The 14634-nt window shown below is 38.4% G+C and overlaps 1 protein-coding gene across 2 annotated transcripts in view; it reads left to right on the forward strand.

Annotated features, from left to right (window-relative positions):
- The window catches only part of NR3C2 (nuclear receptor subfamily 3 group C member 2), a 316684-nt gene that overhangs the window by 220207 nt on the left and 81843 nt on the right, over positions 1 to 14634 (forward strand). For both annotated transcript variants that reach the window (XM_011359400.1, XM_023530217.1), the window contains exon 4: positions 2268 to 2384. In XM_011359400.1, the coding sequence (XP_011357702.1) occupies positions 2268 to 2384 (117 nt within the window). The remainder of the gene's footprint in view (positions 1 to 2267; positions 2385 to 14634) is intronic.

The following is a 14634-nucleotide window of genomic DNA, read 5'->3' on the forward strand; positions in this document are numbered from 1 at the left end:
TGGGGATATTCGCTAAGCTTTCTAGATTTCTGGTTGTAGTTTCATTCAGATTTGGAAATTTTCATATATGTTTTCTCATCTGTTCTCTCCTTTCCTTCTGAGACTCCAGCCACACACACATTAAATTACTTAATGCTGTCCCACGGTTATACTCTACCTATTGATTGCTTTTGTGCATTTATCTACACCTACCTCTATTTATTAAGAGCCTTCAGTTTTTAATAAATTATTAGGTTATTGTAACAGTGGGGTTTTGTTTCTTCACTTTGATAGATTTCCTTATCCTATTACTGTTGTTTCATTGTTGTTATTACTAAGATTTACTAGAATGTTACCAAAAATGTGTTCTAGATGAATTTATATTAATTTCATTAAATAGTACACATTATTTTTATTGAACGTTTACTATAATTTACTTAGTAATCTTCAACCAGAGGAGCATGATGGATACCAGGCTGAAGGGAGTGCTTTCGAGCCTGCTCTCTACTGTCCAGTCATCAGGGAGACACCCTCTCTTCTCCGTCTGCATGTTTTCAGTAACCCATGACTCAGTCCTCGGACCCTTCTCTTCCCAGTCTGTGCCTCACTCTCCAGCTGATCTCATCCAGTCTCAAGGCTTAAAATAATGACCACAAGCTGATTACATCTCTAGCCCAGACCTCGCCCTAAATCCAGACTGCGTATCTAACTGCCAGTTTGATACTTCTACTTAGATACCTCTCAGGCCTCTCAAACTTAACAAGTCCAAGACTGAAGCTAGGATGACTTCCTCTAAACCACGTGCTCCTACTGTCTTTCCTCATTTTAATTTATGGCACTTCCATTTTTCTAATTTCTCAGCCCAAGAATCGTAATGCCTCTTTCACTCCTCTTTTTCTCTGGTCCATTAGCAAATCCTAGCAGCTCTAGCTTCAAAGTGCATCTAGAATCTGACCACTTCTCACCGCTGCCACAGCTACCACACTGACCTAACCCACCATCATCTCTCCCTTAGATTATGGTGGTAACCTGCTCCTGGTCTCCCAGCTTCTGTCGTTAGCTTGCTGCAGTCAACTGGCAACACAGCAGCCAGAGTGATGATCTTTAAATGTAAATCACATCAAGTCATTTCTCTGCTCAAAGTCCTCTTAGCTAGTGGCTTCCCATCTCACTCAGAGTAAAAGTCAAAGTCGAATACGATCCATAAGGCCTTACGTGATCTGACTCACATTAGGTCTTTTTCCTCATTGCCTTTTACTTTCCACTCATTCTTTCTGCCCTTTCGCACTTGTCTGTTCTTTAAACATGCCAAGTACTGTCCCCACCCCTGTCCCTACCTCACTGGCTCTTCCCTCTGCCTGGTGTGTTTTCTCTCCAAGATGTCCACACAGGAAGCGCCTTCATTTCCTTCAGACTTTTCTTTAAAAATCACTTCTAGTGAGGCCTCCCCTATATGTACTCTTTCTAAAATGTCAGTATCCTCCCATATCATCCCACACCTCCCCCTTCCCTTCTTTTTACTCCTAGCATTTATTACTGTGTGGCATTTGTATATTTTACTTAATTACCTTCTCTATTATCTGCGTCCCCCCAATTGAATAAAAGTTAACATGAGTAGGGATTTTTGTCTGTCTTATGAATTGCTGTATCCCTAGTGTTTCTAATAGTGCCTAGTACCTAGTAGATGCTTTGTAGATTTTTTTTTTTTTGGGTATAAGTAAATGAATAATAGAGCTAGGCTACAATTTTACATTTTGCCGGTAGATACTACTCTCTCAGCGTATTCCCACATCTGAATATTTTTGTGCCAGTTTGGTCTGCAGAATGAAATAGTTAAACATTTGAAGTAATTATTGTATAATTTGAAAGTCTTCCCATTGCAGTCACATGTGTAAACGGTGAGCAGGCACGGCAGCTAAAACAGCTGTAGCGGGTCCTTTGTTTACAATGGTGCTGTCGTGACATCTGAATGAAGTTGGCCCATCACCGGAGAGGGCTCATGTAGCTATCGAAAAATTTAAACAGTGAAGGAGTATAGCTCAACTTTTATGAGAACCTGCTAGAAATAAACAGAGCTATCTTATCTGTAATCTAAAGTCTCCACTGCGTTAAGCTGACCATTCCTGGGACCGTATTATCCATAAATCATGTTTCTCTTCTGCTTTTGTGAAGAAGAGATTTCAAGGAAGGAAAGAGGAAATTTCATATTCTGAGTATACATGTTAGTACTTTATATTAGTATAATAGTGTTTATTTTAACTTTTTTTTTTAATTTATTTTTTATTCAGGGCAACACAATTATTTATGTGCTGGAAGAAATGATTGCATCATTGATAAGATTCGACGGAAAAATTGTCCTGCCTGCAGACTTCAGAAATGTCTTCAAGCTGGAATGAATTTAGGAGGTAAGTTTTATGTTTTTAGTTCAATAAAAAGTGTTACTCTATAACACCATTAGGTTGTATGTACTCCCAAAATTTAAGATGAAACTAAAGACGGAGCAAAGATTTCTAAAATCTAATAAGTTCTATATTGATGCTAAAACATTTTAGGAGAGAAGTATTTCTTAACAGGTGTTATGAAGAAAAGTTCTATGGCTATGGTCCTAGTGAAGTTTTCAACCCTGAGTTAGAGAAGTTTTCAAGAATAGGGCACACAACCAAAACCAAAACAAAAATGACTTTTTATATCACATCGTAGCTAACAGTTTTTATTATCATATCTGTTAACCAGATAGGAATACATTCCTAAGTCGAGGAGTAAACATAATAAAGGAAGGCCTGCATGAGGAAAACTATAAAATGTTATAGGAGCTCACCAAAAAAAGGTGGGAAGCAGTAAAAGACAAACCAATCACAGAAGTACACAATGTCCATAGATGGGAAGATTCAACTTCTTAAGGGTATCAGTTTTCCCCAAATTAATTTAGAACTATAACACAATTCTAATAAAAATACCAGTGGATGATTCTAAGTTCCTAAAGAACAGCCAGCAAAATTTTGGAAAGGAAAAATAATGAGGGCAACTAGCTCTACCAAATAGTAACATATGATACAGCTACAGTAATTAAAATAGTCTATGTGTTTGTTTACCGGTTGTCAGATCAACAGAAAGTCAAGAAATAGATTCAACTAATATGATAATTTTATATATAATAAAGTTGGCATTTCAAATCAGTGGGGAAAGTGTAGATTATTCAACAGAAATTATTGTGACAACTGGGAAGCCATCTGGAAAACAAAAAGTTGAATCCAAACTCTTACGATCCACCAAAATAAATTCTGGGTATTTCAAAGATTTAAACTTTGCAATATAACCACAGAAGTACTAAAAGAAAACATGGAATTTTATAAATACTCTCCAAGTAGAGAAAACCTTTCTAAGTATGGAATAAATGCAGAAGCTGTGAAAAAAAGAATTGAAGACATCACCACTACGTACAAGTCAAGTACTACCGCAAACAGGAGCTCGGCCAGAGAAGCCCCCGCTGGCTAAGAGGGAGGATCTGAAGCCAGAACGCCTGGTTGGAACTCTCGGTCTGCCACTTCCTGACCCTGTAACCTCGGGCAAGTTGCCCTGTTTCCTCGTCTCCTTATCTTCAACTTGCACTGATCAGTGCACTTACCTCTTGGCTGTGAGGATTAAATGAGTCAGTGAACAGTGAAAAGAAAGTGATCACCCAGTGCACGTCAGTGGTGCAGTAGGTGGTGGCGACACACCGCGGTTTCTACGGCACCTTTGCACAGTACCTGAAAGACTACTGCCCCATGTTTTGGTGGTGGTAAAGCTCAGGTGCCCAGAGAAGTTAAGCGACTTGCCCAGAGATGCCACAGCTAGTGGGATGACCAAGGTAGATCTTGGATCTCTGCACTCCGGGTCTGGTGTTTCTAGTACACCACCCTGCTTCCTTCTTCCGATATGGAAACCATCACAGATGTGGCACAAAAGATCACCCACTGCAGCATGCGAGTGAGGATCAAGAGAAGTTAATAATTTAAAATCTAGACGGCACAAGTGTATGTATGGTCTTTGGTCCAATTTTGTAAAATCCATCATCCATATTTCAACACACATACATATTAGGAAGGTATTATTAAAGTATCTGTATATAATTTTATATAACTTTATAAATATTATATATTGACATATAATATATTACCATGTTATATAATTATGCTATATAAAAAGTTACTATTCGTTAGTATAAAAAATAACAACATAGCCATACTTATAATTCCTACCTCATAAGGATCAACCGAGTCAATACATAACCTTTAGTAGAGGGTTACTGTGTAGTTCATGTTTTGGGCCAGATGGTTCTTTGTTACACATTATAGGTCTGTACCAACTAGGTGCCAGTTGTAACACTTGAAAATGTTTCCAAACTTTGCTAAGTGTCCTCTCGGTGGCATAGAGACCTACTGGTTTACAAATAATTGTAAATTAGTGTAAGTTCTATTTCATAGTTAAATATTATTTCCTGCTGGAGTATACATTCCATCAGGGGAGAGATTTTGTTGTTTTAGTGACTAGGACAGTGCCTGGCACAAAGTGGCTGTTCATGAGCTATTTGTTGAATAAATGAATGAGTAACTGGCATTTTTGAGGGCTTACATGTTCTGAGCACACTGCTGAGCCCTTATATGTGTCATCTCTTTTAAGCGTCACAGCAACACTGTGTGATACATGCTATTAATCTGTCCCTGTAGGAAGTGAGTTCATGAAGGCAAAAGAGCTGGCCCAAGGCCACAGACCAGGGAGTGGCAGAGCCAAAACACAAATCTCTGTTCCAGGGGCCATGGCCCATACCCCACATCATTGCTGTATGTTACGGGTCCACTGTTTGTATATCGGCATTGAAAACATTGCCCAGATTATCTGTTAATGGCAACTGTGGCACTCAGGTTTTTCACTTGTGTCCACAATGATCTGTATGTAAGTGAGGTCTGGCACAGAACATGATACAAAATTCACATAATTCGTTGTTGGTTTCCGTATATGCGGAATAGGTTTTGTGGGTTTTAGTAAAAAACATTTTACTAGAGAGAAAGCTTACTTTGAATCTTGAGGCCCTTGAAAGCAGTGAGTCAAAAACAAGCAGAGAGGAAATTAACATTTATGAAAGTAATATTTTCTTTAGGTTCAAGTAATAATTTAACTACTTCTGGTTTGTGGATTAAATAATCTACTAATTATCCAGTTGCAGTACTACTGTACATTGTAATTTTCTTTTTCCATTATCGTTTATTTTGAAGCCTCGCTTTTAGTTTCAATTTGGGCAAAAGAAAATGCAATTTTATTATATTAAAAAAGATAATGGGAAGTTTAACCTTTTAATATGAAGCAATTTTTTAAGTTAAAATGTGAATTAAAACCTTTCGAGACATGTTCCAGTCTCACCCCTGTTTTCCTAGCAAAGCAGGGCTGTCCAGTCTCTTTTTATCTATCCTTCCTCTCTGCAGCCTTTCTTGGGGGGTGAGGCAGAAGGCAATCCAGGGTAATACTTGAAAGACATTTTCTGCTAGTAAATGATCATGACTCCAGGAACAAAATTAGGCATCGTATTCTAAAGACTTCAGGAATCTAAAATATTTTTTTTTCTTATCCTGTCAGCTGGTTAGCATGTATTCCTAACCATGCTCCCAAAGTAGGCTCTCCCTTAGAAAGTAGAAGGAAGGGAGAAGAATGAGTAGGTTTGTATTTCTCAGAAAATACAGCCATAAAATGTGCCTCTTCCCTTTTCTCTAGATTTACTCCCTCCCTCCTGACAGAAGTACCATTCCTTTTCTTTAAAATCCTGCTGAGTTTTAGGCTGCATGCAAAGGAAAATATAGCAGGAGATGTGAGAATGTCAACAGAGAAATTGAAAGGAAAATAACAGCTTTTCTGGCCCCAAGCTGGGCCTGCCATTCTTGCTGTAGCCCCTCTGAGTAGACCTAAAAAGTCATTCTACCTACAGAATTCACCGCCTTCACCAAAGGAAGTAATTGCTTTCCTTTTACATGCCAGTGTTCAGAAGAGGATGATCTATACATGTCTTTTAGAAGTTCTTTTAAAATACATAAAACATAGCATTAAAGCTAAGTGGCCCTCAGACCAAGAATGAGTAATGAGTCCTTTGGGGTGTTTCTGGCTTGTCTGCACTTTAACCGTTAGCCGTAGAGTACAGAGGGGATATTAGAGGTTCTTCCAGTTTTATAGATGAGGAACTTGGAATCCAGGATCATATCATTAGAGACTTGAAAAATGGAATGTTTAGTAATCACCTGTCATCACAGTGACAAATGATTACTAAACTTAGCGTGATCACATTATAAGATATATAAATGTCAAATAACTATATTGTGCACCTAAAAATAATATATGGTATATCAACTATACTTAATTTTTTTTACAAAAATTTAAAGAAAGGATTCTAATTCAGTCATCTTTCCTCTTTCCAAACCGTCCCCCACGTCTCATTTTTTATTAAATATGCTAAGAAGTCCTCTAAAAGACTCTGAAAGATTGAAATCTTACTTCCTGTAACTTTAAAAATGTAGACGTCACAAGCCACAGGATACTCTTAATTCTGGTTCCAGTTTACCTCCAAAACATACCTGCAGATTTTCTGGATCCCAGCAACCTCCTTTACTCAGCTTAGCAAGAGCCTTAATCGAGTGGCCAGATCATGCCCACCTTTTCCTCTTGGAATGAAATGTGTCATGTGAAAAAAGGGAAGGATGACACAGGAAGCAGTAGCAGCAGCAAACATCATGGTCGCTTTTGGGGAGGTAGAGAGAAGGCAGCTAGGTTAACAGCTGAAGGGACACTTAATGCCAAAATGCCAGGGCTCGTTTAAAGAAACAGATACTCACACGTAACTGGTAAGAACAAAGAGAAGGAAGTATTCAAAATAAAACTCATCCACATAATGCAGTATTAATCAGCCAATAAAATTATGGCTATTAAAATTCATAACAACATAGAATCTGAGAAAGTAATAATGAAAAATGACTGTGCAAAATTATTTAGGTTACTTATTCTGTGATTACAACTGTATGTGAAAGGATTTACATGAGTCAGAAGACTAGGAAGAAATGTTAAATACCAAAACTGTTTGTGTTAATGAAGTAAGATTATGGATAAGGCTTTTCTTCTCTTTTCTATTTTACTAGTAATATGAACATGTTTTATAATAAATTTCAAAGAAAACAGAGACCACAATTTTGGACAAAAAAGAAGGGAAACATAAGACTACATAATAGTGCTACTGAGCTGAAGAAGTAAAGGATTAGACATCCAGATAGCCAAAGGGGAGGTTTTCCCTGAACAGAAGGAAGTAAAAAGGAAAAACAACAAAAAAAATCCAAAAAACATAAAGACATCAGTAAGTCTCCTGCTGTGAAATGCTTTTAAAAACTGAAATGGAGAAGTGAGTGAAAAACAAATGACCCAGAGACCAAAAAATGACAGAATCGTGACTGACACACCAAGCCCAGAGAGAGAGAGAGAGAGAGATCTTTTTACTTGAGTAAATTGGCTTTACCTGCCAGCAACTTGCTGCATTGAGTTGGCTTGGTCACCTGCTAAACTCACACGCAGTGGAGGTCTGGTGAGAGAAATTTCAAGATCAATGCCAGTGAGAGAGTAGGTTTAATATCAGAAATCCAATAAGAAAAACAATTTTTATATCTTTAAGGGTCTCCTGAGGCAGGATATGCAGTAGTCTGTAGAAGTTTAGAAAGCCCAAGTGTACCAACTTTTATGAAGAAATACCATTCCTCATTTTTTTTTCTTCTTTTCATTCCTCTTTCTTCTAGACAATAAGAATTTCTTTTATGGGACTTTTGAGCAGTAAAGTGGAGGGAAAAATAACACATTTATAAATTAGTGAAAGTATATTTTCTGAATCTCCATATATAAGTTAAGCCGTATTAATTGTCATAGTAATATAACGTGAATTAAACAACTGGTATTTTTACCCTGCAAATTTCATGGAGGGAAGTTCAGGATTGGTGCCAAAATGAATAGGATTTAAAAATGTACTATATTTCTTCAATTCCAAGGCATTTTTTTTCCCTTTCAAAGTTTAACTGTTGTGATTATAATTTGCAGTGAATATATACATTTGATTTTTATTTGAGTCCTTTAAAACTCTAATTGAATTGGTGTCTCTTATAACTTGTGACATCTTAGAGCAGAAGCAATACAGGCCTTCTATGCAAAGGTCCATCCCTCCCAAGAATATGCACGTTTGTGGGCATACTCCTTGCGAGCTTAACCAAGAGGCTGCTTTTCTTGGTCTTGTTAAGTATGTATCATGAGGTGCTGGAAACATTCTGCTTGAGTATACAGATGTCCTTTGGTGCTTCCATTTTTCCTTGAACTTTTTCGTTTGTTGTCTGTCCTGATAGATTGTCATGCCAGTCTTAGTTCCCAACCTTTTGGGTCCAGGATATCTTGTCATTTGGCCTTTATGGTCTTCAGAGACCTAGAGTCAGAGCTGTCCTTCCTCCTCCTGAGCTGCATCTCAGATACGAGGTTCTCGTTGGGCTGGTCCTCCCGCAGCCTTCCATTTCACACAGTCCCTGGCATTTTCTGTAATACACAGTTGTTTTCTGACTCTGGTAGAACAGTGTAAGCTGTGGTTTTGGTTTCAGTCATGGTGCTTCACATTCTCTCAGGTGACCTCAGATGACAGAGTTTTGGTATAAAAATATTGATAATTTCCGTGAGTGTAGAATACTGAGATGACATTTAGAATCAACAGGTTTTCACTTTCTAAAACATTTATTTTTTTAAATTTTTTTAAAATGTATTTATTTTTATTATAGTGACATTCGTTAACGAAATCCAGTAAGTCTCAGGTGTACAATTCAACAGTGAGGCATATTTATATTATATTGTGTGTTCACCACCCATAGTTAGATTTCTTTCTGTCACCACATATTGGAATGCTTTTTATACCCCCATCTACATCTGGTAAACCACTGGTCTATTGTCCATGTCCATGAGTCTCTCTTTGTCCTGTTTGTTGCTTTTAGGTTTATATCCCACATATAAGTGATATCACGTGGTTTTCGACGTTTTCCATCTGGCTTATTTCGCTTAGCATGATTATCTCTACACAATGGAATATTACTCAGCCATAAGAAGAGATGAAATACTGCCATTTGAGACAACATGCACGGACCTCTAGGACTTTTAGCTTTGATATTTTTTTTCTCTTTTTACCTGCTTATTTCCACCAAGCTCTCTCCTTTCTACCTTGTTGCTTTTACTTATGGTTTTTACTGCATGCTTCTACTTGATATTCCCTCCCTCCCTGCTCTCTCCCTCTCTCTCTCCCCCCTACCCTCCCTCCCCCTACCCCTCTCTCTCAGCTTCATGGTCAGCTGAGTGTCCTGTATTCAAACTTACGTAGAGAAGGTCTGGGCAGATTGGTTGGTCACTATCCAGAACAGAGCTTCTGATGGGGTTGAGTCCTCTAGAGAATATAGACAAACTGCTTTTGCCTCTGTTGCCCTTACCGCCCCCACCCCCAGCCTCTTGTGGCAGGTTATAGGTCCCCATGGTACAAAGCATGACCTGTGTCAAGAAACATTTTGACCCAGAAACTTTTTGACCCCATTTTTCATAAAGGAGCTATGATTATAACTAGCAATCAGAGTGTAATAGATGCGCCTCCAGTGTAAACTCATAACAATTACAATCATCTGTTAATTGTGGAGCATCCCTTAAATCATAGCAATTTTTTCAACACCCTGATTTTTATTCACATGTTATAAGTTATCCCTATATTTAGAATTTTAAAAAGTGTCAGTTTTTAGTAAACAGATTGACAAAGCAAAACGATAGCTTTTCATCCTTCTTAGAACAAAACTGCTAAGGCTTTATTTTAGAGTTCAAGGCTTTTCGATGTAGCTACTTTGAACCAAACAAAACGCAGAAAGCATAGGTAAAACAAATCTCAAGCTTATTTCTTTAATCACCAGTTAATGAGTAGGGTGGACAGTCTCTTGTAGAATATCTCTCTGTACTTGAGTTGTGTGGAATGAAGGATATGAAGATATTAGGGAAGGAGAAGAATCCACTTATAACCACGAGTCACAGGTTTACCACACTGCGTCATCTGAGAAACAGGCGATCAATCATTATAGGTGAAGTCTCCTTGCCTTTCTCTAGGACTCACTTGTATCATCTACCTCAGACGCTGACTTCCCAAAGGTATAATCATGGAATTCATTTACTTTCAATTAACAGGCATGTCCACTAAGGCGTATAACTCTGTCTTTTTCCATTTGAAAATCTCGAGACGAATGATCTGCTGCTTGTTGGCTTTCTGCATAAATACTGTGATTGTGAAGATGGGGAGAGGAAGCTATTTGTGTTACAATAAATCCTCTGTTCTCACCTCTAGAATATACAGAAAACCATTCAGCTAACATTCTAACAGTCCTTCAGTCTTTGGTAGTAAATATGGATGCTATTTAATATCATTAGGGTCTTTTAGATGATGATTTTTCTCAAACAGATAACATACCTTTTAAAAGCTAATCCAATTCTAACATTTTAAAAATTTTTTACTGATTTATCAAATTATAAAATATATACTCATTACAGTGGTTAATAATGAAACATAAAAGTGCTCTTACGTAATGAAGTGGGGGAGTAAAGATAGAAGAGTCAACATGCTTGCTGAGCACTTTATTTATTGATTAAAAAAATGATTTGCATTCTGACAGAGATGCTTTAAAAGCTGAACTGGCAGAGCTAATAAAAATAGTTTCTTCAGAATGTGCTGCTTCATTATTTTGATCTGTCAACAACAATATAAAGGCAGTTGCTAAGTTAGGTCATAAAAATAAGAAAAGAAACTCTAAAATGTAGTTGTTCTATATTCCTCCTTCAGTGTTTTGTACAGTATTTGTTTTGAGAGCATAATAATGTGATGTACATTTAAACAGTGATGAAAATAAGCCATCACTCTTTTGCTATGTAATTCTTTTTTATACTGAGATTAATCTAATTTGTGTAGAAGGGGATCATAGTGCTTAAAAAGTCCATCCATCAATTCAACAAATACCCACAGCATGCCTCTGAAATTCCAGGTGTTCCTCGTGATGTTCTTGGTGTAGCAATGACAAGGTAGGCAGAGGCTTTGCTTTCAAAAAGCTAATCTTTAAGAATGATGTAATTTATTAATAGCCAGATAAGCATTGGGAATTTAGCAACGGGGTATTGAAGGTCACCCTGGTGTTCATGATGGCCCAAATCCCTAGAGTTCTTTCTCTTTGCTTTAGAATGGTACCAGCACCTTGACTTACATCCACTGAAACAACATGATGGCACCCCAGGATGGCTTTCTGTGACTCTGTTCCTTGATATTTGGTTGGTTCTTCCTGGCTGCTTCCTTTGTGCACTGATCCCATTAAATGGCCCTATGACATCTACTGATGCCTGTGTGGGACTTTGTCTGGAAGGGAGCAGCTCTGTCTTCACGAAGTCCCGCGGAAGGTCCCCAGCTCCTTCCTAACTGCAGATCCCCTTCGTTCTGACTTCAGCATCTCTTAAAATTCTTCACTTGATGCTGGCTCCCTGAACTTGAGCTATGAAAGTCAGCCCTTCACATTCTCAGCCCAAAATGGAATCCAACTTTAAACATTTCTGGCCACCTTAGAGTTCTTAAGTCATTCTATTCTGAGGAAGACTGAGGCAGCTCTGGTTGAACCCCTTAGCCTGTGTGCCCCGTTTCATCTCTCTTAAAGCTCTTTTAACAGATGCAAGGAAATATCTGTGAAGAAAGACCTGGGACTCGGGGAGCCACTTTCTTGCAGCTGATTTTCTGTTGTCTCCCTTCAGTTCTTAACCCATCCCAGCACATTGCGGTTTCTCCTAGAAACTCTTCAGGACTCATCTTCAGCAACTGCCAGAGAAACTGAGAGACAAACTTTTTTTATTTTTTTTTTTTTTTTTTTTTTTTTTATTACTAGTTTCAAGTATACAGTTCACTGGTTAGATATTTATATAGTTTATAAAACGATTGCTCTTTCTCTCCTCTGGCTCTCCACCTACCCATTACATTAATGCTGACTGCAGTCCCTGTGCCATGCTCCCATCCCCATGACCATCTATCAACTACTAATTTGTACTTTTTTAACCCTTCACCCCTTTCTCCCAGCCCCCCAATCCCCCTCCCCTCTGGCTGTCACCAAGTTGTCCTCTATATCTGAGAGTGAGAGATAAACTTTTATGAACAATTAAAAAAAATTTTTTTAATAATCGAAAATTTCTTTCAACATGAAGTTTTCTTAATATAGCGATCTTCAAACCAAGCCATTCTTAATTCTAAAATTAGACTAATTCACCAGTGAATATTCAAAGAGTTTCATCTTTATTTGCTATATAAATGAAAGATATTTCATGTTAATTACTTAGAAACATTTGCATATGTTAATTTGCTCACTTTCTTTTTTTATTTTAAAGCAAAAACTTAAATCCCATAGAGCAAAAACATTTTTCCATTCTGCATATACTCATATTTTTAGACAAATAAAGTTGAGTAAGATTAGAAATTTTAAGCCAAATTCAAAGAATGTAAGAATGATGGGCAACCTAGAAGCCCTGTGTAATTAAGTGACCCCGTAGGACAGTTCTCAGTTCTCACTACCAAGACTCGGGGTTCTGTCAAGTCTGTTTTAAACACCTACACTCCTACCTTGCTCCGAGAGACTGTCACGCAGTAAGTCTGAACAAAGCGTGGCCATCTTTACTCATAAAACCGCGAGATTGTATCCAGTTCACTAGAGCCGAGGACCACTCTGAGAGGAGTTGATATAGAGCTGGCAGCATTTTTCTTAGGATAAGTAAACTTTTTTATTGTTTGTTTGTTTTTTTTAAGCTCTTTAGCCTTTTTTTTTTTCTTTTTAATGTTATTTTTATTTTTCTCAAGTAAATCACCAGTCAGCATTTGGTAGCTACTTCCTCATCAGAAGTCCCCTAAAAATGATACTTTAAGTTAATGTATTTTCATTTTTCTTGCCAGCCATAAATTAGCCTTCCAAAGGGCTGTTTTAGCTTTTAGCCCACTGACATTACTAGTTTTGTGCCTTACGAAGCCATAATTTTAAGTCTCTTTGATAAGCTGTACATTTCCATATTATAGATATTTGAGGCAGAGTGTTTGAAACTCAAAGCTGAAGGTAGGTTATTTCTTTTTGGAGAGGACAAGTACCAAGACAATGATCTGAAAGTTCTGTTTTGGGGAGCTAAGAGTGGGGAAATAGAGAAGCAGGTGGGTACAATCTCAGGAAGAAAATTGAGGGGGAAAGGAGGGACTCCGGAGGGGTTTGAGATTTGTTGTGAAAGAGAAAACAGATTTAGAAATACCACCCTAAGTGTTACCCACCTCTGCTCGTTTGCCCCCAGCTCATACCCTGGACACATGCAGACATTTGTCTTTGCTGGGAGGGGCGAGGGCAGAGAAAGGGAGCCAGGGCCACCTCTCCCTGCCACACGCACGCAGTGCCCCGAGCCTCCCCATGGTTGTCCTCTCCCATGCTGTGGTCAGTGGGTTTGAAGGAATAGTCCACGTGCATCATATCATCCGAGTCGCCAGGTGGAGCTGTTCTCCATTCTGTTTGTCCTTCAGAGTAAATAACCTCCTGACCCACTTCATCGGTTTGGGTCTCAGCATTAAACTTTTTCAGGTAATTAACGGCAACACTGTTGTTGACTTTCCAGTTGTTTTATGGTTAAAGAAAAGTCCTTATCCGGCTTCAATTATTCTATAAGAAATTTGATTAAAATACTCTGGAGCTGAAAACAGATTCAACATACAACTTAAAAGAGCTTAGCTCTATTTACTTACTCTAAGGCTCACTGACCACCCTGTTCTCAAACAGACTTTCATATCCACTAGGTCAATTATTCTCAAAATGTTTGACTTTTCTTCTTTAATAAACAAAATCTGAAGGGCCTCGTTAGGTTATTTTAAATTAGAAATAAATGGGATTCTGTGAATGAATATAAAGCAGTGAACACAATGCTGGTTTGTTTTCAACTCCCATACACACACCTTTCCGCTTCTAAATGCTCCCCTGCCCCTTAAAAGGTCCCTGGTCACTCTGGGGCATCATCCTGTGTGACTGGCCCTGCCACCTGCTCTGCCGTGCCTTCCACCACAGTCCACAACTTCTGCTCACAGCTCCCTCTGATCCAGTGATGTATGGCAGTTGCTATCAAGTCAGTCTTGCTAGTTTGAGTGACAGTCCCCTCCCCTTTTCAGGCCCAGGAAAGGTCTCTTATTTGCACCAGGCATAAGAAGGCCAAGGGGGAACCACCTATATTTCTATGTGTATGACTCTCTTATCGCTGCTATAACAAAGGACCATAAGCTTAAAACCACACAAATTTATTATCTTACAGTTCTGGAGGTCAGAGGTCCTAAATGGGTCTCACTGAGCTAAAAGCAATGTGTCAGCAAGTCATGCTCCTTAGTCAAGGCTAAAGGAGAGGATTCATTTCCTTGCCTTTCTAGCTTCTGGAGGTCTGCCTACGTTCCTTGGCTATTGGTCTCTTCCCATCTTCAAAGTCAGATTAAATGCATCATTCCTACCTCTGCTTTTTTTGTCACATCTCCAGCTTTGCCTAGCCTGCCTCCATCTTTTACCT

The sequence above is a fragment of the Pteropus vampyrus genome, unplaced genomic scaffold (genome assembly GCF_000151845.1).
Source record: "Pteropus vampyrus isolate Shadow unplaced genomic scaffold, Pvam_2.0 Scaffold47, whole genome shotgun sequence".
Taxonomy (NCBI): domain Eukaryota; kingdom Metazoa; phylum Chordata; class Mammalia; order Chiroptera; family Pteropodidae; genus Pteropus; species Pteropus vampyrus.